At 30.9% G+C, this 21,887-nt stretch overlaps 1 protein-coding gene across 7 annotated transcripts; it reads left to right on the top strand.

Moving 5' to 3' along the window:
• Positions 1-202: 202 nt before the first annotated feature.
• Positions 203-21,865, top strand: LOC114130920 (focal adhesion kinase 1). Of its 7 annotated transcripts, none has more exons than XM_027996003.2 (22): positions 203-577; positions 777-866; positions 11,859-12,027; positions 12,704-12,835; positions 13,487-13,618; positions 15,235-15,390; positions 15,498-15,686; positions 15,821-15,898; positions 16,005-16,227; positions 16,342-16,383; positions 16,544-16,642; positions 17,213-17,410; positions 17,788-18,004; positions 18,176-18,571; positions 18,666-18,745; positions 18,951-19,480; positions 20,284-20,430; positions 20,512-20,646; positions 20,707-20,806; positions 20,893-21,017; positions 21,078-21,184; positions 21,258-21,865. In XM_027996003.2, exons 3-22 carry the CDS (start codon positions 11,908-11,910, stop codon positions 21,415-21,417), a joined length of 3,366 nt encoding a protein of 1,121 aa, XP_027851804.2. In that variant the 5' UTR covers positions 203-577; positions 777-866; positions 11,859-11,907; the 3' UTR covers positions 21,418-21,865. The 7 variants fall into 7 exon arrangements, 6 of the variants coding, with proteins under 6 accessions (XP_027851804.2, XP_050055430.1, XP_050055428.1 ...); XM_050199473.1 differs by lacking the exons at positions 203-577; positions 777-866 and adding exons at positions 4,493-4,749; positions 7,378-8,219; XM_050199471.1 differs by lacking the exons at positions 203-577; positions 777-866 and adding exons at positions 4,493-4,807; positions 7,378-8,219.
• The last annotated feature ends 22 nt before the right edge of the window (positions 21,866-21,887 follow it).

Below are 21,887 nucleotides of genomic sequence, written 5' to 3'. Positions count from 1 at the left end.
AAATACGCAATTTTACCCTTTACCGTCTCTTAGGCGTTAAAAAACTCGTGTGCGGTTCCGCGCCCAGCCGACAGGTGGCACCGTCGTTCGCGGGTCGATGACTCCCCGCGGTCGGGTCTCCGACGTCGTTTTTCTTCTGGTCGGGCGGACAACCTGCTTATCACAGATACTGCGAAAAAAAATCATTAATGAATAATATTGTATTTTTGTTGTCGTGATAATAAAGGGTTTCGCAATACATGAATAATAATAACAAACGCACGGGAAATTTTTCTTACGTGCTGACGCGGTGCTAGATGGAAACGGAAAAACGGTTTTGCGACACCGCTGTCGCCGTCTGATGCTCTTCAATCGTTTTTCCACCGTTCTATTTACATAACGTCATCGCACAACCAAGCACAGCTCAAAGTTTTCTTACTGTTGTTATTATTATTATTATTACCAAAGTCAAAGTTACAATTTTCAAATTATTTTTATGTGTAACATTTTTATTACAAACTCATTAATTTTAAAAACATTTGTTAATTTTTCGAAAACGATTCGTCAAACGCCGTTTGCGCCGTTCAACTTGTATCAGGTAAGTTGTTGGCCCCATGCCCATATTTGCTCGTCCTACAAGCTACAATACTCACTCAAGCTATTGTGTTTTACTACTGCAATGATCCCAGTCCAATACTAGATTTATGCCCTGTGTTCAAACCATTATACATTTCTTTCAATTGAAATATGTATATTTTATTGTACTAAATTTCAAAATTGTTGTGATTTATTTGTAGTCAAAGAATTGCGAACAAATGGTGGCGGTACTTCCTGCCTGAAAATAACATCCTGTTGAAGCATATAATTAAGAAGTCATGGAGTTTCAAGTGAGTTGATTATAGACTATTAGACATTAGTGAACTAGATTTTATTATTAAAAGCAAAAAACAATTTATAAATGTCACCATTATATTAGTACCTATCTATTTTTTCTCAATAATATACAAATATTGACCTTATTAAATACATGCCTATGTTATATTCTAATTACCCGATAGAATATAATACATTTTTAATATTATTAAGTTCCTACACATCAGATAATCAATAATTACCATTGTTTAAATTCTAATATTTATTTTCATAGTATGAAAATGAAGGCTTAGACATCAGAGAAATTGTATTTTTATTTACACATCATTAACATATTATTTAATATCAAGTTTAACTACAATTATCATCTAAACCAGTTTGTGTAATGTTTATAAATTCATAAATTATTTTATGCGGTAGGTAGGTGGGTACTGTTATATTAGATAATACAATAATGATTTTATTATGATAAATTTATGTACCTATACTTACATTATTTAGCAACTACTAAAAAATAGCTCTAAATCAAACATCCCATATGTAATATACTCGTATTGAAAATTAAATTTTTTTGATTAACTTTATGACATCATATTTTGAACATCTGTGTTCTAGAACATCTGCTAAATGTTCATTATTCTTTTGTGTCTCAATATGTGTATTATTTTACCAACATTATTATCCCATATCATTATCAATAATTCTTAATTTATTTTCATATATATTTAAAATAGAAAAACAATGATATATCTTACCTAACTCATATTTTTAACAAACTAGGTATCTATGGATAATATTTTGTGAATGAAATTTGATTCATAATTCATCAAACAATATGCTAAGCTATGTTAAGCTTAATAATTGTTTTTTTAAATAAAGTATTTTAAAGCATAACATAATACATTAATACATTATAATATTTACCAGATTACTACATTGTATATTATTCCGTTACGTATAATACTAATACTTGTATGGTTTTTTTAATACACTTTATTATATTTTTAGTATTGATTTTTACTGAACACTAGCAAATTATCTACTAAGTATAAGTTTACTATTTTGATATGATATAGTAAAATATAAAAAAAATTACACATTTAACTGTTTCAAGAATAACCACAAAAATAGTATGGGCAATTGCATACAATAGATAAAATAAATAACAGTATTTTATTTTAATTATCTTCATTATACATTTAATTACACATTTTATAAGACAATTATGTTATTAAAAATATTAAGTGGTAGCATCTATTTTACCTAATAGTATATCCGTAACTATTTCTTGACAATAAATAAATTACGGTATTAACTTATTAAATATAAATACCATCTATTAAGTAACTATATTACAAGTTACCAATTTGTTTAACTTTGAACTGTCAGCTTTATATGATTTATGACAATATTTTTACCATCATTATTTGTATAGGTACATAATTACACAGATAATATAAATTATTTTGGTTGGAATTATGTAATATTTACCTTCATGTTTCACACAGTTTTAATTATACTAAAGTTGTAAAATGTTGTATGTTCAATCAAACTGGTTTTTCATTGTCTAAATAAGTAGTCTTAAATAAAAAATTGCTCTTAGGCATTTAATTTTGAATTAATTTGAATATATTATAATACTTATACATTTTTAAAAGTTAAATTAGGTATTAAAATTGTGTTGTTTGATTTGTATAATATTTTTAAATGCATCTCATCGACATTTACAAATTTCAATAGTTAAATTACCTACATTCAAACATTTTAATTTTCACTATCATTGCATTCTTAAAAGTATATTATTTTAAAACATATTATCATGTCTTGGTACTCATCTTGGAGTCTTAACAATTTTAAAAATTGCTTAGATCAAAAATTAATTTCAACAAAGAATATTCTTATCATATTATTATTAAATTATACATTATTTAATTAGAATAACAAACATCATTAATATATTTGATGATAACCAAATCCAAAGATAACAAGTAGAAAAGTATAAACTGTTGAAACCTATGTTTACGCTTATAATTTCTTGGCCATTTCTTAGCTAACTGTTCATATAATAAAATAAATCTTATGGTAATAATTAGGATTTTGAATTTATTGTATTTAGCAAGCTTGACAAAGCATTTGAAATGTGAAAAAATTAAATTTAAAATACAATTCAAAATCAAAAATGACCTATTATTAATAAAGAAAAATATGCTAAGTATAAGTTTCAAAAATTAAATTTTTAACATGTAATACATTTTTACAATGAGCTAAAATAAATGCTTAAAATGAAGAAAATTATTTTTAGTTATTTATTTTTTATTTTTCCTAAAAAAAATCATGAAAATTGTACCTTGCACATGATTTTACATCACCAATTTATTATCTTTATTAAAATTACTTTGACGAAAAATAGGATATTTATTTTTGCAGTGATTTAATTTTTGGTACTCAAAATAAGTACCTTTTGAGAATTGAATATAGAAAATTACAAATAATTTTAAAACATCTTATTACGTCTATGAATATTTTAATATCTAGTTATATGGTGCAATATAGTATACTCACGATTCATGCTAAATTTAGTAAATATACGCCAAAAACAAACTAAAAAATTGAGTATACATCGTATATCACCTCCTCCTCACCAAATACACCACTGAGTATACAAAATAAATAATAATTTGTTTGGCACGTGTGGTTTCATTTTAGTAGGCGTTATCTAGCTGATTAATAAATTGAACAAAAATTAGATATTTTAAAAACATATTGTTAGTGGTAAACTGGTAAAGCCCATAGGTCACCCAAGTTTTGAGTGTTATGATTCTGACAATATTTCAGAAAACACATTTAAGTTTATATTCGAATTTCGTCGCGTTTCATCCTGTCGTATTTTTTATAAAACAAAATTTTTGATAGAATTTTATTTTTTTAATTTTGCATATAATTTTTATTTAATTCGTTTAATTTATTTACATACTTATATGTTTCAAATTTAAATAATAATTCTTCAATCCTCCACTTAATAGATTGTTATCGAAAGTAACTGATAAATTTAAGGAATGTCCGTATACTCGACCTTAAAATGATAAATAAGCAGTATTCATTTATATTTAAATATTTAATAAAATAATACTCATTAAAACATAATAAAATTCTTATATTTTCCACAACTCGTAAAACGTAAAGCTGAAACCATTTTAAAAGTTAATCGAAGTCATTCAACTTCATGAATTGAAATGCGACAGCAGTATATTAATGTATAATACGCATAATAAAAAATGTCAGTTTGATTTTTATGAATTATGTAAATTTTAAAGAAAAAAATATTGGGAGTGGTTATCTTAATTAAATTAACATTGGTGATAAGATAAATTAAAAAACAGAGCTTATAATTTGTGTTACCAATTGTTTTGTTATATTACTAGGTTATAATATTTTATCGGACCAATATTTTAATGTGTTTATAACGTCGTCTCGTGCCGATTAATAGCCTAATGGTCGGCTTTATATTGCTTAAATACCAGATAGCACCACGAAAACCTTGAATTGCTCACAATACTGTGTTTATTCAGACTGGAAGGAGTCCAAGTCCGCGCATATGGGATCTTCTTGTATTAATTTTAATCCAGCTCCAGTCACTAGTCAGTATTTACCGGTTATTAGTGAACTGCTGCATTGGCTTCCCGCGCCCGATCGTATTTGTGCCGCTGTTACGTATTTTGTTCGTGATTAGTGATTACTGATTAAACTTTAATTTAAAGTATAATATTATGTGTGAATAATAAACGTATATTAATTTAATATATATATATTATTTCATTATATATTTAAATTTCGATCGTAAATTTTTAAGAACCGATTTATATCTCCTTTTTATAACCTAGTCGAGTTTGTGTGCAAGTAAAATATATATTTATTTTTTAGTGATTACTGACTATGTGTGTAACTATATAATAGGGTAAATAATTTAATAAAGATTATTTTTATTTCATTTCTTGATATTTTATGACTAATTTTGTAGTTATTCAAAAGTTGTACACACAATTTAATTATACATAATTGTTTTCCCATTAAAAAAAAAATAATATTTAATTGAATGGATTAGGTTAATAATATAGTTCCAATACCTATAAAAAAATATATATCTAAATTAAATTTAATGTTGGTATATACTAATAAAATGTATTATTCTAATGTACAATGAACCATAGTTATTTCGCCTTTTATTACGTCTTAAATTGTATTTAACAATAAATTTTAATTTAACTATACGATAATAATGTGCCACAAAACGGTTTATTATATCGCCAAATTTGTACATCTCAGACCAATAAACAACCAGTAGCGTATACGAAAGGTACATATTCATTTATTTGAAATTTATCATCTGTGTATACGATTGTGAAAGTTATTTGTGATGATGAAATTGTTCGTTTCTTTTTTATTATGGACTGCAGTGTATTAAGTATTAACTATATTAAAATTTCAACAAGACTTAAATTTTGTAAGAAAATCAAAATATAAAGTAATCTTCTAACCATTAGAATTTAATGTATAGTTGTAATATAAATGTCTTGAATGATTCGTTCGATTACATTTTTTTTTTGTTATGATTTAAATATGCATGTTGGTTACAAAAACCATAAATTTCCACGTAGGTAACTATTTTACGTAAATCAGTTTTATAAATTTCGACTCACAGAATTGGCTGTGTGAATTACAACCCGGATACCTATATATATATTATATATATAACATTATAACATATAATTAAACGATGGTTTAGTTTATTTAATTTTTATCTGATTTAATCTCGTTACATTTTAACGGTCTAGTTAAAAATGTCAAGATAAATGACTTCCAAAAACTAACCATACCAAATACTCGAATACTATAACTTACCAATATAAAAATATCTTATTCAATACGTATGTGTTATGTTCATTAAAAGTAATCTCTTTTTCACTGTTGGTCATACATATACATATTATTAGTAATTTAATTACTGTTAATCGTTAATTTCACAGAGGTCTTCAAGTATAAAATACATTTCATATCCATGAATTAGTATACTTTTTAATTGTGTGTGCAACTTTTTCGGGTTAAAAAAATTGTATCTATAAGTATGATATAATTCACGAAACGCTATCGACGAATTCCAGTCTGTAGAGAATACTAAATATGCCTTCATAAAAACTATATTCAAATTCTTATATTACCCCGTAGGCCTGATCGTTTTGTTTTCAACGAACACTGAATTATCATTCGATTTAAACTACATTTAAGGTTTGCATTAATGATTTCAAGTTTAAATTACTTTTCTTTAATGTGGATGTATTTGTTAACGGCGATTAGCATACCATTCTTGAAATAAAATAGATTTTTAATGTCTATGATTCTATATATCGCCAAGACAAATATGTCGTGACCATATTTAATAATATAGTACACCTTAATACGCCTATCCCATTACACGGTACGTTAATTTAATAGTGATGACGACTGACATTCGAGAAATTGAAATATTAAACAAAATATGAATATCTCTTATTGTATATTGTTCGGTCAAAAAAGCAACAAAATATTATATTTGGATAACTTTATTAGGACAACTAACGAATAATATTTTTAATAATGCTGTCCGATAACCAGCCGATCCCACGTTTTACCTTGTTGAGCATTGTGCGTTTACAATTTGTCAAGGGCACGGTAGGAATTCGTATTTTCACAATCTCCGACGCAACTATGTATCTATATGATACGCGTCTACAATTATTTTCTTCTTTGATTACTGTTTATGGTTTTAATTAGATTTTTATTCTCGAAAATAACTAAAAACTTTCATACACCATTTAAGGATGGTAAAGTTGTTTTGAAGAAGTAAAAAATCACTTTTTTTGGCATTGGTCCCTTTGCGGTTGACAGGTTAAACTAAATTTAGCCCGATTTATCTTATACTACGCTGCTGCACATGCGATGACACTTAAAAAAGATGTATTTACATAAATTGCGCTATATCGAAGAAGGGGATAAGGAAACTAACGGTTTTATTACTCTCCTCTAAATAAACCCTCGCGCGGAGTGTCATCCGCCGTGATGCATAACCTCCCCGCGCCCACCCGTAACTTCAATAATAGCATACGTTATAAATTATAATAATTTATAGCGCATGGGTATAATATGTAATATTATGTACTTATATGAACTTTGTGATGATAAAAGTTGTCGTTACTGACCACTATATAATTACAGCAATGGGGTTGTAAAAAGTTACAAAAATCAACTTTACTTAGCGTACGATATGGTATTCTCTACCGATTTGGAAATGTCTTCGAATGCGTTTCAGTGAAATATACCTATAATTTATAGGTACACACATAACATGTTATTCGCTCGTATATAAGTCTTGTGAAAGTAAAACATACATCGTTGGCACGCACGTACCTATATTATAAGCGCTGGGAGGTTTTTCATAACATACACATTATTACAAAATTATTTTTATTTGCGTATTTTTTGTTAACGAAGGTGTTAACGGGGACACACCTGCGGCCGAAACAGCAGAAGCAGCAGCAGCAACAACATAATAATAAGTTGCCGTTTCGTACCGCGTTGTTGCACGCGTCGCGTCGGTTACGCGCGCGTTGCCGAAAAAACCTGGCCGTACCCAAAAAAATATTATAATAATATATATATAATGAAAACCGACGCCCATTCGCGCACGCACGAGAATCGTAAAAAATAATGATAATAATATATCAGCATAATAATATTATTATAAATACGATATAATTGCGTTGAACGCCAATCCAAAGGCCGACCAACCAAAAAAAAAAAAAAAAACATCAACAACAACAAAAACCTGACCACGACGACGAAAAAATAATATGTACGGCGGTAAAAGACGACGGTTGCTCCTCTGCCGCCGCCGCAGTCGTACGCCGCCTTACGTACTAAACGCCGCGAACATCGCGGCGCCGGTGGTGCAGCAGCACTCGTGCAGTTTATCGCATTGCCGCCGAAGCGGCCACGATGTTAGCCGGCGCGCTTGACCGCGTGTTGCCGGGCCGCCGGTCGTACCTGCACCGGGTGAACGTGGAAAGACGTCCCCGACCGCCGTCCCAGTCCCGGCCGCACAGTTACCACGGCGGCGTGACGGCCGTCGAGTCGCAACGTCGCGACGGTTTGAGGACGAGCGGACGAAAGTTGGCCGCGAAATTTTGGTCAGCGGCGGTGGTGGCGGGTAGATCCGCGGTTCCGGAGCCGGCGGCCGTACGAAAGCGGACGCCGGCCACCGCCGCGGCCACGACCACCTGCAGCAACGGTGGATTCTCAAACGTTTCGCACACGTGGCGTTTCAAGCGGCTAAGGTACGATGACGGACGACTATATACACGCGCCCCATCCGTATATTTTTTTTAATATTATATTATTATTTAAGTTGCGTATTTGTCGTTTCGTTTTCGTAGGTATTACTTATATTTTGTGTCCTACGCGCGTCCGATCCCCACAACTTTATATGAGTACACGCAATAATTATATAGGTGCTTAAAAAGATAATAATTTTTACGGTATTTGCGTTATATTATACCATTATATTGTTTTATGTCGTATTATAATATATTATATATTATTATGTTATTATTACTATATCGTCTTGCGATCGGTCGACCTCGAGAGACAAAAAAGGTGTGTGCCCGTAGATCGTCGTAGTCGTCGTCGGCGACACCCGCCGAGTGGGCGACTTTTTTTTCCTCCGCGGTTACCGCGTGTTCGCCGAGACCTTCCCGCTATGACATATTATTATAATATGTATTATGGTTCGGCAGATGTTGGCCGTAGCTGCGAGACGTTCACGGCTCACACACGCTTGTGTACTTGTATGTATATGTGTTATAATATGGTAAGAACCAGATCTCGAAAGTCGTGTGTGCGTGGAAAAACGAGAGAGAAAACCGGCACCGAGTCCTGTTCGTGCGTGCGACGGCTGTTCGCCAACGAGTACGTCGTATTATACGCATTGCCATCGTTCGCGAAATACCACTTTTGGGATAGGAATCGTTACGTCCGGTCCACTATTATTGCGTATACGTCGTCGCGGGCGTATATCATGTCTCCACGCACATTTCGATGAACGCTCGTATTATATATGTGTAATATATATATTATGCAGTGTGATTCACCGAACGTGATAACCACTTTTTCTCTTCAATAATTCATTATTCAAAATCTGATTTTTAGAATTTTCAAATGCTTGACATTTTTTATACTGTACTTATAGGACGAGCGCGTCTCCTATAAGGATACAAAACTTGTATTTTTCAAATGAAAATCGTCCTTTTCTACTGTAAATTATTTAGTTGAAAAATGCATAGAAATTTTTACGTACCTATGTAAAATTCAAAATTCGACCGATGAGTAGTTTTTTAGTTGTTTAAATTTATGCGTATATACTAAGGATATCCGGTCCATAATAATGGGCTTTAAAGTTATGGACTGGCCTATATATGACGAATTTAAAATTTTAGCAATTATTGATCTTTTAAAATTTATAATTTCTAAAAGTGGTCCAATTATAATAAACAGAAGATCCAACATTGCATGTATTGTACATTTTTGTAAAACCATTGTTAACATTTTTATAGCTGAAAAACTATTCGTTCGAATTTCTATTTAGATAAATCAACATTTTCAAAAAAAAAAGTTATCCATTATTAATTCATACTAAAAAATAAAAAACTTTCTCATTTAAAAAAAAAAATTTTCAGATAATTCTTTAATCATAGTACATAAAATCTTAAGAATTTGAAAATTTGGTCTTATTTAAGTTAATATTAGTAATATTATAAATTAATATTTAAAAATTCCAAAAAAAAGAATTTGAACGAATTCGTTATTAAATGAAAAAAATGGGGTTGTGTGCCTGGTAGATTATTCTGTATACTTCGGAAGATGATTTGTGATAGACTCGTGTGTATAGATATTTGTTCTTTGTATTATAAACTCATAGTAAGCAACCATGAACTACTGTAACTAAAGTTGGTTATGTCAATAATGTATAACGATTAGTCGAATATCAGACGAATTGTATTATCTGTCGTGTTTCCGCAATTGAATAAGGAATTTAATTAATATCGATCCTCCCTGCTTAGGGTACACCCTATTCTGCATTGAAGAAAGAATTTTTCAATTAGGTAAAGCTGTAGATGTATAAAATGCCAATTTGTTGCTTTCTTCACTTTCTATACATATATATATTTATTATGCAAACAAGCAGCCTAATGCCCACACTATGTAGTATTTTTACTAGTTTAGGTAGGTATATCTCGCTTTATCGACACCTGCACGACAGCACGTTTTTTTACGTTCTCTTGGCTACACTACAATTTGAATGATTAACGCATTTGGAATGTAAAAAAAGTTCGTTTTTCCCGTTAGTCAAGCTATTTGTTATAATAAAAAAAAATTACCTATCTCACACATCCTACGATATTTTTAAAATTTCTTTTATTATTATTATTATTAAATACACAAATTTTATATTTTTACCATTATCTCAATCATACCGTGTATAATCTATTTATTATTGTTCGCTTTGTTCGATAAATTCATGTTAAAAGAAAAAAAATGCTACTAGATTACATGTTTCTATTATCTTACACGATTTGAAAATGTTTATGCATTACATCATTACACGTTCCGATTTCAGGGACGGTAGTTATCGTTTTTGGTCTATACACGATTTGTATACTGAAACACGAATTGTGAGACGCCTCTACTTTTACTTATTGGTATATTATAAAAATAAAACGAACAAAAAAGTATTATGTAGGTACTACATGTTAAACTATCCATGCTTGACCATTTGCCAATAAGTATCAACAATGTACAAAATTATTAAATTTTCGTCTATGAATGTCAAAGCGCATAGTATTGATTCTGATGTCGTAGACACCTATATTTTATTTTTCTATTGCGAGTTTATTCCTTCGACCAATATTGAATAATAATTATGATATTATAAGCTGTAGATAATAACCGTACGATGATAATTGAAAACAAAACATAGTAATAAGAAAATTAATTTGTTTGTAATACTTTAAACGTATACCGATGATGATAGTATCATGACCATATATCACGTATAATATATGCGTTATAAACTATTTTTCGAATCTTGCGAGTAGGATGATTACTTTTCCGTGTTGGTACACGCATACCATACATATCATGTATAAATACATATGTATACGTATTAAATTCCCCTCACATGTACATCGCCTATATATATATTACTGTGGACGGGAATAAATTAGGCATATGTGTTTTCATCGCGCGCGCGTGGGATAAATCCGTACAACATAATATAATAATATGTAATAATAAGCGTATAATGCCTATGTAATTACGTTGACCTTTGAACTTTGTGTGTCGATGAATTGACGACAATATTAAATTCCTTATTATGTATATAGTGTATATGTATTCATGTATTATACTGATTATTATAGTTGGTAGGTATTTACGTTATCACCCACACTAAACTAACCCCACGACACGATGCGCCAGCGTATATTCAAATTAATAATAATTAATAAGTGTATAATAACTTTATATGTATGTTACCTGATAACCTAAGTAGTACCTACTTGAATTTTTTTTTTTTTTTGTTCATGAATTTGTATTTTTTTCAAAAGTAAAAGTTTCTACTACAATTATGAGAGCCAAAAGCTATCTATATTAAAAATATGATAAATATTAGTTTATGTATATTATGTTATTTGACTATATACCCTATCATATTGATTCTTAATATAATATCAGAGTATATAGCATTATAAAATTAGTATGTATAACTACATATATATGTGACATGTGTTAATCCATATCCTTCAATAATATGTCTATTATATTTACACTTACCTATGGATTTCTTTTCTGTATTTTATTTATATTACAAAGTATGCCACCCATTTTAATAATAATATGTCTAAATCCTATTTTTCCAGTCATGGTAGCAGAACGCCGGTGGAGGAACCGTCGGCCAAATCAACAGAAATGGCTGAAAGCGGCAGCGGGGCCGCAATGGCTCCAGCTGCCAAAACGGGATCAATCAAAGTGCATTTGCCTAACAACGGATTCAATATCGTAAAATTTATAGATAACATCAATGTCAAGGTAAAATAAATAAAACAATTTATTACAATAATCAATCGTAATTGCGTGTTTTGATATTATATAAATATAATATACAAGGCGATCATTTGAACTGTGTAATAAACACTCATTATTAAGTATCATATTATTTTCTTTTTAAAACGAAAAAATGTTTTTGACATAGTAATAACACTGTTTATCCATTATTTTTTAACGAAAACTTGTATATACTTTTATATATTTTTAAGCAAACAATATTTAGTTTCTAAAAATTATGTTATATAAATCAAATAAAAAAACTGTAAGCAATTGTAATTTTGTGCTTTAGAACCAACAATTAAAACTAGTATAATATACTGGTTGTTATTATTAACAAAAAATAGATTGCTTTATGTAGAAGTATGTACCTTTAATTATATATATAAACCTTTTTTGAAGAAGAAAAATAACTTATATTAATCGAGATAACAAATACGTTCACAGTTATAAAATAATTACTCTAGTTTAATATTCATAACATATTTACACATTATATTGCATATACGCATAGGTATACGAATTGTTGACCGCGATATTTTTTGCTGTTTTTATAATATATTACATTATTACTATCTATCTATTTTCTATATTATTATGCTTTGAACAGAAAACATTGATTAAATGACGTTTGATTTTGTTTTCATATTTCGTTTTCAAGGGTATCATATCTCTAGTCACCGGACGTTTGGCCAATGGGTGTCTTCAGTATCAAGGCGTTTACGGATTGCAGCTGTACCATCCGTTATCTGGCGAGGTTCACTGGTTACATCAGGATTGCACAATGTCTGAGGTTACTATAAAATTATGATAATAAATAATAATAATGAGTTGAATAATTTTATCTATGTACAGAGTGGGCCATCGTATTTTCCCATTTTTTTTAGTCAACTTTATGAGAAAGTGAGAAACATAGTATGATGGTTATTCATTTTGTATATATGCGCAGTGGCGTCACAAGATTATGACGAACTAAGCCTACGTCAGAGACGCAAAATTGTGGTTCAAAAGTGGTATTTTTATTCTTCCTTCAAAACGAAATTTATTATCAATAAATCCGTCAGTCTTAAAGCAAGAAAAGCAAATTTTTTAAGCTTGAAATTTACACTGTTATAATTCCTAATAAATGAAAATTGTATATTCTTAAAAAAAAATATTAATACTAAAGGTTAAAAAAAAGTATCAAAACATCATTTTTTAATTGTTAAAAATAAGGCTCTCTTTTACATTGGCTAGGAGCGCTAGTAAGTCTTCCTACACTATTATATACTATGCGATGTCTATTCATTAGGTATATTTATCTACATTATTCGAATAACATCAATATAGGCTCGCAATTCCCAAACTGTACATATTATAATATATATATCATAGTAAAATGACTAATTAATATAATATACGATCATAAATAATAATTTTATGTTCATTATTTTGTCCACGATAGATTTACCTTAAATACGACGAACAGTATCCAATGTCCGAATGGAGGTTTGAGCTGCGCGTACGGTACTCGCCCGACGACATGGAAGACCTATACGACCGAGATCGGTTTACTTATTTCTTCTATTACGATCAAGTAAGTACATTTTTCTGTATACGCACGTCCAGTATATAATACATATTGTAATCCTCCTTCCGAGAAGTCAATGATCTACCCAGACCTAGCACTTGTTTTCTTCGCGTTTATGTATGCACTTATCGATAAGCTTTAATATTATACATATATTACATATGATTTACATCAGCTAAAATAAAATAGCTTTAATATTATAAAAACTTGATTTTAATGAAAATTTGGCGGACATCACACATAAAGGAAACCAGTATACGTATAATAATATGATTCCTATCTCAGATTATTAAACTCAACAACGATTGATTTGTATAGCTCTAGTAGCTCTACCTCAGTGGGGTAGTACATTAGTATCACATAACATTTATTTATGGGACATAACAGCCCTCCTACCACTGCAAACTTTATCTGTAAGTTTATTGTATTGTACATTATATTTTATTACCTACATTGTAATATGTTGCGTGTGCACAAAAAATAACTGTTTCAAGTGTACGTAATTTTGCCGTATTACATCATTTTTATTTTTTGTTTTTTATTAATAATTGGTAATAATAATAATGATCTTCCGCCCAGTTGAATTGTGTAGGTGTTACTGAACCGTGGAGCTATATAAGTAAATACTCGCCACTGCGTTAAAAAGACGTTGTATCCGCATGTATGCTCCGTATTACTATCGTACAATATATCAAATTTTCGTTAAGCAGAATCTATGTTATGCTGTTATAGCCTTAATATTAGTCAATTGATCTATTATCTAACTTAAAGGTAAAAATATTATCTAGGTTATAATATATAGGCGTTTATTAATATGTTCATTTTAAAGTCTAAAATATCAATAAAAAAATTAGTGATACCCTAATATTCTTAATATTCTTTTTTTAAGTTATGCGAATAATAAGTAAATTTACTCTACTAGTTATTTAAGCAAACAACATAAAATAGATTTTTCTGAATTAAAATTTCCAACGATTGTACGTTATAAGATGACAACAGCACACGCTGTACAGCGTCCTCTTTAGTAAAACTGTTTATACTTAATCATGTTTTATAAGTATTATAATATAATATAATTTATAACCTATCATGGGTATGTATATGTTTTTATTATTTGTGAAAATTTGTGTTTGAAATGGTAACGGTTTGCAAATTGATAAATATAACTATATTATCTATAAATAATATTCATATAAATTCTTATCTTTAAAAATAAAAGAAAATAAAAGTACTTGATATAAATTTGAAGTGTGACGTTCTTTACAATAATGTATAACTACGTATATGAAGATATGTAATTATAGGTGTTCAAGAATTTCAAGAATTTAATGAAAACATATATAACAAATAGTAAAATCAATATTGCTAATAAATTACGATACGATTATACCCTGTGACACGATTGAGTAATATAGCGCTACAAATTTCAGTTAAAATTAAATTTTCCAAAACAACTGTATATTGTATGTATGTATAATCATTTTCGACAAGTAGAGCGGCTGAATTCGATTTTTTTGTTTTTTCAGGGACTTCTATAAACTAGCCATTGATTTACTCTCGATCATCATAATTATTACACGCATCTAATCATTATAATAATCGTTGTGAATCACGTATTTCAGGTACGGTTCGATTATTTGAAAAAAAACGACCCGGCTACCCGAGTGGACACTGAGATAGCTGTACAACTCTGCTGTTTACAAATAAAATGCTTTTTCCGGGAAGTTCCTCATATGTCGTTGGAAAAGAAATCCAATTTGGAGTACCTGGAACGCGAAGTGAGATAGCAATTTTTTGTTTATCTAAATTTCTTGTATAAGCCATACAAATACGATTAACCGACTTTTGACCTTTTAAAAATTTCATTATTTTTCTATCCACTCAGATCGGACTTAACAAATTCCTACCCTACTATATACTAGAATCAACGAAACCAAAGAATTTACGAAAAATGATTCAACAACAGTATAAAAAATATTTGCAAACGCCGGAAAAAGAATGCGTGCTACAATTTCTCAATCTCGTTTGGTCGTTTTACAAGTACGACGAAGAGCAGTTCAAGTGTTCAATTGGAGTAAGTTGAAATAAAAAAAAAGTTCAGTGTTTTTTTTCTCTTATTATTATCGCATTGTGATATCATCATGTAGACTGTATAAGCATTAAAAGATAGTCATATAAACACGATTTTTATGTTCATAATTATTTTAGTCTGGTTGGACGATACCGGTGGATCTAGTGATCGGACCTCGACACGGAATTTCTTACATCAACAATCAAGGATCGGCGGTAAGAGCATATTTTTATTTAAATATTTATTGCAGATATATATTATATATATTGTACATGTCGTGTTTGCAATGATTTAATGGTTCTTGTCGATTCCTATTTCTAGCCCACCAAAATGGCGGATTTCGCTCACATCGAAAACATACAGACATTGGTGTCCGAATGTGAAACACACCGTAAAACCTTAGTGCAGCTTCAAGTGACCGACTCAGCTGATCCTCTAGTACTCAGCTGTACGACGCTCGAGCACATGTACAGCCTAGCCAATCTGATCGACGGTTACTGTCAACTAGCTAGGAAAACGAACGTTTCGTTATGGAATAAAAAAGGTGAGCAACTAATGTAAAGATAACAATGTAGTATTTACAATACAACAATCACCAACTTTATCAAAGTAATATTATTTTTGTATATACCTATACTTGTACTTTTTAATTTCCAAGCTGCCGTGTGGAACCGTTTTCCTTGCCCGTGTGATTCTAAAGGTTTGTGTTAAATGAGCGAAAATAAAACTACAAACATCAATATTAATTAATTATTATTTATATACTCATATATCTATATTAATATAATATTATACAATATATTATGATGTAGACTTCTATCGATATATATATACCTATATGTGACTGTTATTGTTTTTAGACTCGGGAAAAATCAAAGCCAAAGTGCCCGCAAGGTTTTCCGACGATTATCCTGACGATGGTCCAATTGAAGAAGAAGGCGATTACTCAACACTTGCTAGTACGAATTTTGATTATATAAAGCTTTTAATTTTGTTTATAAAATTGACGTGTGTACAGATTTTTATCCACTATTATTTTCCACGCTCTATTAAAAATATTTTAAAAAAAAGTATTTTTCACTGAATAACTTAATTATTTCTATATATATTATATTATATAATTATACATACTTGTACATAATTATATCATTACGATTAAAGTTAGGTATGTTAATAATCGGTTATGCGATAACAATAGTGACAAAAGTTTGCTGTTAATATTATACTAACGTGATATTTTTAAATAATTTAGTGTTAATGTATTTTCATTAACATTTTTCATTTTCTCTTTTCATGTGTATTATATTATTTTTGAATTTAAAAAACTTTCAAAGTACAAATTGCATCCAAATTTTTCCATTAGAATGTTACTTATTTTTTTGCTATTTGACAAAAACAAATTTATATATTAAATGACGACACGACGCTATAACCTAGAATTCTACTGACAAAACACATTCCACGGATTTGCTTGTACTTCTTTTTAAATATGTTTTATTTTGCTGTAATTTTTAATTGTTACATTTTAGATTGTAATTACGAACTGCATCGCGATCAAGTTGAATTGGGTGAAATCATTGGAGAAGGTCAATTTGGTGATGTGCATAAAGGAGCATGCCACATGCGTTCAATTAAAAATAAACCAGGAAACGCTGTGGCAGTAGCCATAAAAACATGTAAACCTGATGCGGACATGGCAACTACTGACAAATTTTTGGAAGAAGCATGTAAGTGTTTACAGTCAAATTGCAGTGAATAGTGATTATTATTATTAGTCAACATCTCCAAATTTTAATTTCACAAACTGTTTTGACAACATCAAACTAGTGTAAATTTTTAGCTACCTACTGATTTTTTCGGAGCTGAGTTACAGTCGTCGATGACAGCGACTGTCTCGTGGCCAAGTATAATTTACACCAATGTATAATTATACTTATAACTTTTAGATCAAAATTTAAGTACATTATATTTATCCATACGGAAATATTTGACCTCAAAAGCTAAAAAATCGATTATATATTAACACAGTATATAATTATATAGTTGAGGATATTTGTACACTTTTCCTTCTTAATAATACCTACTATAAATATATGCGTTTCAGACATTATGCAACAGTTTGATCACCCACACATCATACGACTGATTGGAGTTTGTTGTTCACCGCCTGTGTGGATTGTAATGGAATTGGCCAAGCTAGGTGAATTACGGGCGTACTTACAGAACAATCAGGCTCATTTAGACTTGGCTACTCTTATCCTGTATTCGTATCAACTTTCCACAGCTTTATCGTATCTCGAATCTAAGAAGTTTGTTCACAGGTAAAAAATTGAATTTGTTATCGCTGATTTAAGCTCAGATTATTTAGACTTAATGATGTTTAATATATTAAATATATTACCATATAACTTGATAAATAGTGTAAACGAAAATATTAATAATATTTATCATTGATACGAATTAATTAAAATAAACGAAAACTGTTTTCATAGAGATATCGCCGCTAGAAATGTATTAGTGTCGTCTCACCACTGTGTAAAACTGGCCGACTTTGGTCTGTCACGATGGGTCCAAGACCAAAGCTACTACAAGGCATCCAAAGGCAAACTACCAATCAAGTGGATGTCACCGGAGTCTATTAACTTCCGCCGATTCACCACCGCTAGCGACGTTTGGATGTTTGGCGTGTGCATGTGGGAAATATTGATGATGGGCGTGAAACCGTTCCAGGGAATCAAGAACAATGATGTAATCGGAAAAATCGAAAATGGTGAGCGGCTAGCGTTGCCGCCCAAATGTCCCCCTAGGCTGTACAGTCTCATGTCACAATGTTGGTCGTTTGAGCCCAGTAAGAGGCCCACGTTCAAAGATGTCAAGGAAGTGCTCAAGTACGTTAATGCATATAATATAGAAGACCGATACCGATTTGGACTACATAGTTTTAGTTTCAATCAATATTCAGTTTCGTTTATTTTGTTTCAGTGAGATATTGATCGAAGAGAGACACCAGCAGAAGGAAACGCTTCGGAGGGAAAACCGGAGGGTGCACACTCTGTCTTGGGGTGAGTAAAAACAGTAAAAAAAAAAACACCAAATAAGATCAACGAGTGCAATAAGAGCGGTAGGGGTGAAAACATTTAGTGCTATTTGACTTATATTTTTATCGTCTTCCGGTGAATGTCTATACGAGATTGTCGATTCGCACCCCTCTTAAAGTGTCTTTTTATGATATGTACAAACCCATATTATATTATAAACATTATTTAGGATCCAGCGGCTCTCTTGACGACCCGTCTGCACCGCCCAAACCTTCCCGTCAACCGAGCGTGGACCTACACAATAACAAGTCCGCGGAACTACCCGTGTCCACGTACATAGTAGCCCAGAACGCCGAAGTGCTCGCTCACCTGTTGAAGGAGAATGAGCAGCGAGGCGTCGTCAACCCGTCCGTGTATACGACCCCGGCAACCGGATTCAACACGGTAACCGTAGATTTTCTTAATGACGTCGACGACGACAAAACAATTTCGGCCGGGAACAGTATACTGAGCATGGACTCTGTGGGACTTATCCCAATGGACGGCAGCGGTGGTGGTGGTGGTGTTGCCGTCCAGCCGTCCACTAACAAGACGTTGCCTAGGAACTTTACTTCGGGAGCGGCTTCGCTACTAACACTACCTCCTAACTCAGCAGACAAGAGCAGGCGATGTTCAGACGGCAGTCTGGGCACGAACGCCGCCGCAGCCGCTGCAGCTGCCGCTACGGCGGCGACCGGTGGAGGAATGAATAATGATGAGGTTCAGCTTGTTGTTCGCGTGTGACGTACTTATATGATATATGCTTGCTGGTTTTATGTAGGAGGCGCACATAAAGGTATATACAGGGGGTGTACTTAAAACTGTAAGCATAATAACTTGGAGGAGTGCAAAACTCACCGTCATTATGTCCTCAAATACATTTTAAGAGATTAACATTTTTTTTGTTTTATTTCATATATTTTCATCGATTTCATTGTTGCGGGACCGCTAAAGTTCCAAGCTTTAATTCATGCTTACACCCCCTGGCCAATTCTGTCTTAAAATAATAATAATTCTTCAATTTTTTCCTTAATCATTATTATAGATAGTTGGGTGATGAATTTTTTTAATTTACAAAACTTTATTAATTCTTAATTTATGTTCTCGCTATTTAGATACTTAGGTACATAATGTTAACCTACCAAATAAATATCCATTTAATGTGCGCCTATAATTTGTGTTGATGGTATATTCATGTGCTCGTGTGAGTAGCTATTTGTCGTAATTTTGTGTCTTGTAAATCGTTAACAACTGTTTTAATTGTTTAGCACTGCTTAATATACTGTCGCTGTTTGATTTATTTTTTGCCTAAAATTAAAATAATATTTTCTGCTTTTTGCAAGTTGATTAATATATAATGCTATTTCACGCACACTTCCAAATAGTACCATAGTGTCATGTTTATTTAGATAATAATATAATTACAACACATAAATACTCTGTGTGTCATTTTTTATAGTTTATGAGTAAATACTTATATTATGTGAATATAATTAATCTGTTTTTCATATTTAAATATTTAGGGAGCCAAGCATTTTGTTAACAACTCTATCGGGGTATATGACAATGAACCCTTATCCGAAGTAGAACAGCTGGAACGAAAGCTAAGACAACAACAAATTGAGTCTGAGAGGGACAACTTATGGCTGGCCGAAGAGGAGACAAACTTAGTATGTCAATTTTAATTGATTCCATAAGTTTTTTTCCAACGTATATTTTAATATTCAATATGTATTATGTTATTATTATAGAAAAAGCGACTATCTTTAGTAGCTAGTGCGTCAGACAATGAATCTATTGATGGTAGATCATCATTGACACCTCCTTCTTCTCTAGATAGAAGCACCAAAACAAAACCTACAGAAGAACGGGTTGTTGTAATAAAAGTTAGTTTTTATAAATATAACCAATTCTAACATTTTACTTTCATACCTTGCATCTTACAGAAACTCGAACCCACGCCAACAGCTGATTTGGACAGAACTAATGATAAAGTATATGAATGTACAACACTGGTTGTCAAAGCTGTTATGACCCTTTCACAAGGTTAATATAATAATATTACTCTCACAATTATTATAAATCGTGTATAAGTGTTTGAATAAATCTTAAATGTTATTATATTACTACAGGGGTTCAACAAAATCAGACTGATCGATATTTGGAACTAGTCAAGGAGGTTGGTCTCCAACTCAGAGCTTTATTAACAAGTGTTGATAGCCTGGTACCATATTTCCCTCAAAGTGCTCACAAACAGGTAAATTAAAATAAATAGTAACCATTCATTTGTATTAAAAAAATATTCATATTACTTCAGGTGGAAATGGCACATAAAGTTCTCAGCAAAGACATGGCTGAGCTAGTCAATGCCATGAAACTTGCTCAAAATTACTGCCATACTGCTGTCGATTATTTGTACAGCAAGTAAGTATTAATTAATCAATCTTGATAATACTATAACAACAATTACCAAAATTAAAACTTTTTTTTTTCACAGGGAAATGTTGTCTTCAGGCCATATTTTGGCAATGGACGCCAAAAACCTGTTAGACGTTGTTGACTCTGTGCGCATGCAGTATCCTGAAGTGGAAGCGATGATCAGCGGCCGGCAATCTGAAACAGCCAAAGAACAACATCCTGGTGTAACCGCTTCTTAGTAGTACATTTTGTAGTATGCATTCCTAATTCATTACGCATCTATCATACACCAATATTATTGCAATTATTTATTGTTTTTTTTTTTATATATATATATATAATAATTAATCGACTGCCTAGTAACTTTATTAAAAATTATTTATTTTTTTTTACTAAATTTGTAAATAGTATATTAACGGAAGATATTTTATAGTATTTTACATCCTAAGTAGAATTCATTGTCGTTGAAGCTATGTATATTATATTATATACAATTTATAAAATGCTTTTTATTGCTGTTAAAATTTGGAATTATTATTTGTTCCTTTTATAAATCGTGGGTGCGTATGTGAAAAAATTATTTTGATCCCAGTCTTACTAGTCATAAAATATTTTACCCCTAAATAATATTATATTATATTATATTATACGTAACTTATTTCCAAATAAATGGAATTAATAACCATATCTAGTGTGTAAAAAAATAACT

The sequence above is a fragment of the Aphis gossypii genome, chromosome 2 (genome assembly GCF_020184175.1).
Source record: "Aphis gossypii isolate Hap1 chromosome 2, ASM2018417v2, whole genome shotgun sequence".
Classification (NCBI taxonomy): Eukaryota; Metazoa; Arthropoda; class Insecta; order Hemiptera; family Aphididae; genus Aphis; species Aphis gossypii.
Note: the sequence above shows the minus strand (reverse complement) of the source record. Positions and strands in the feature narration are given on the sequence as shown.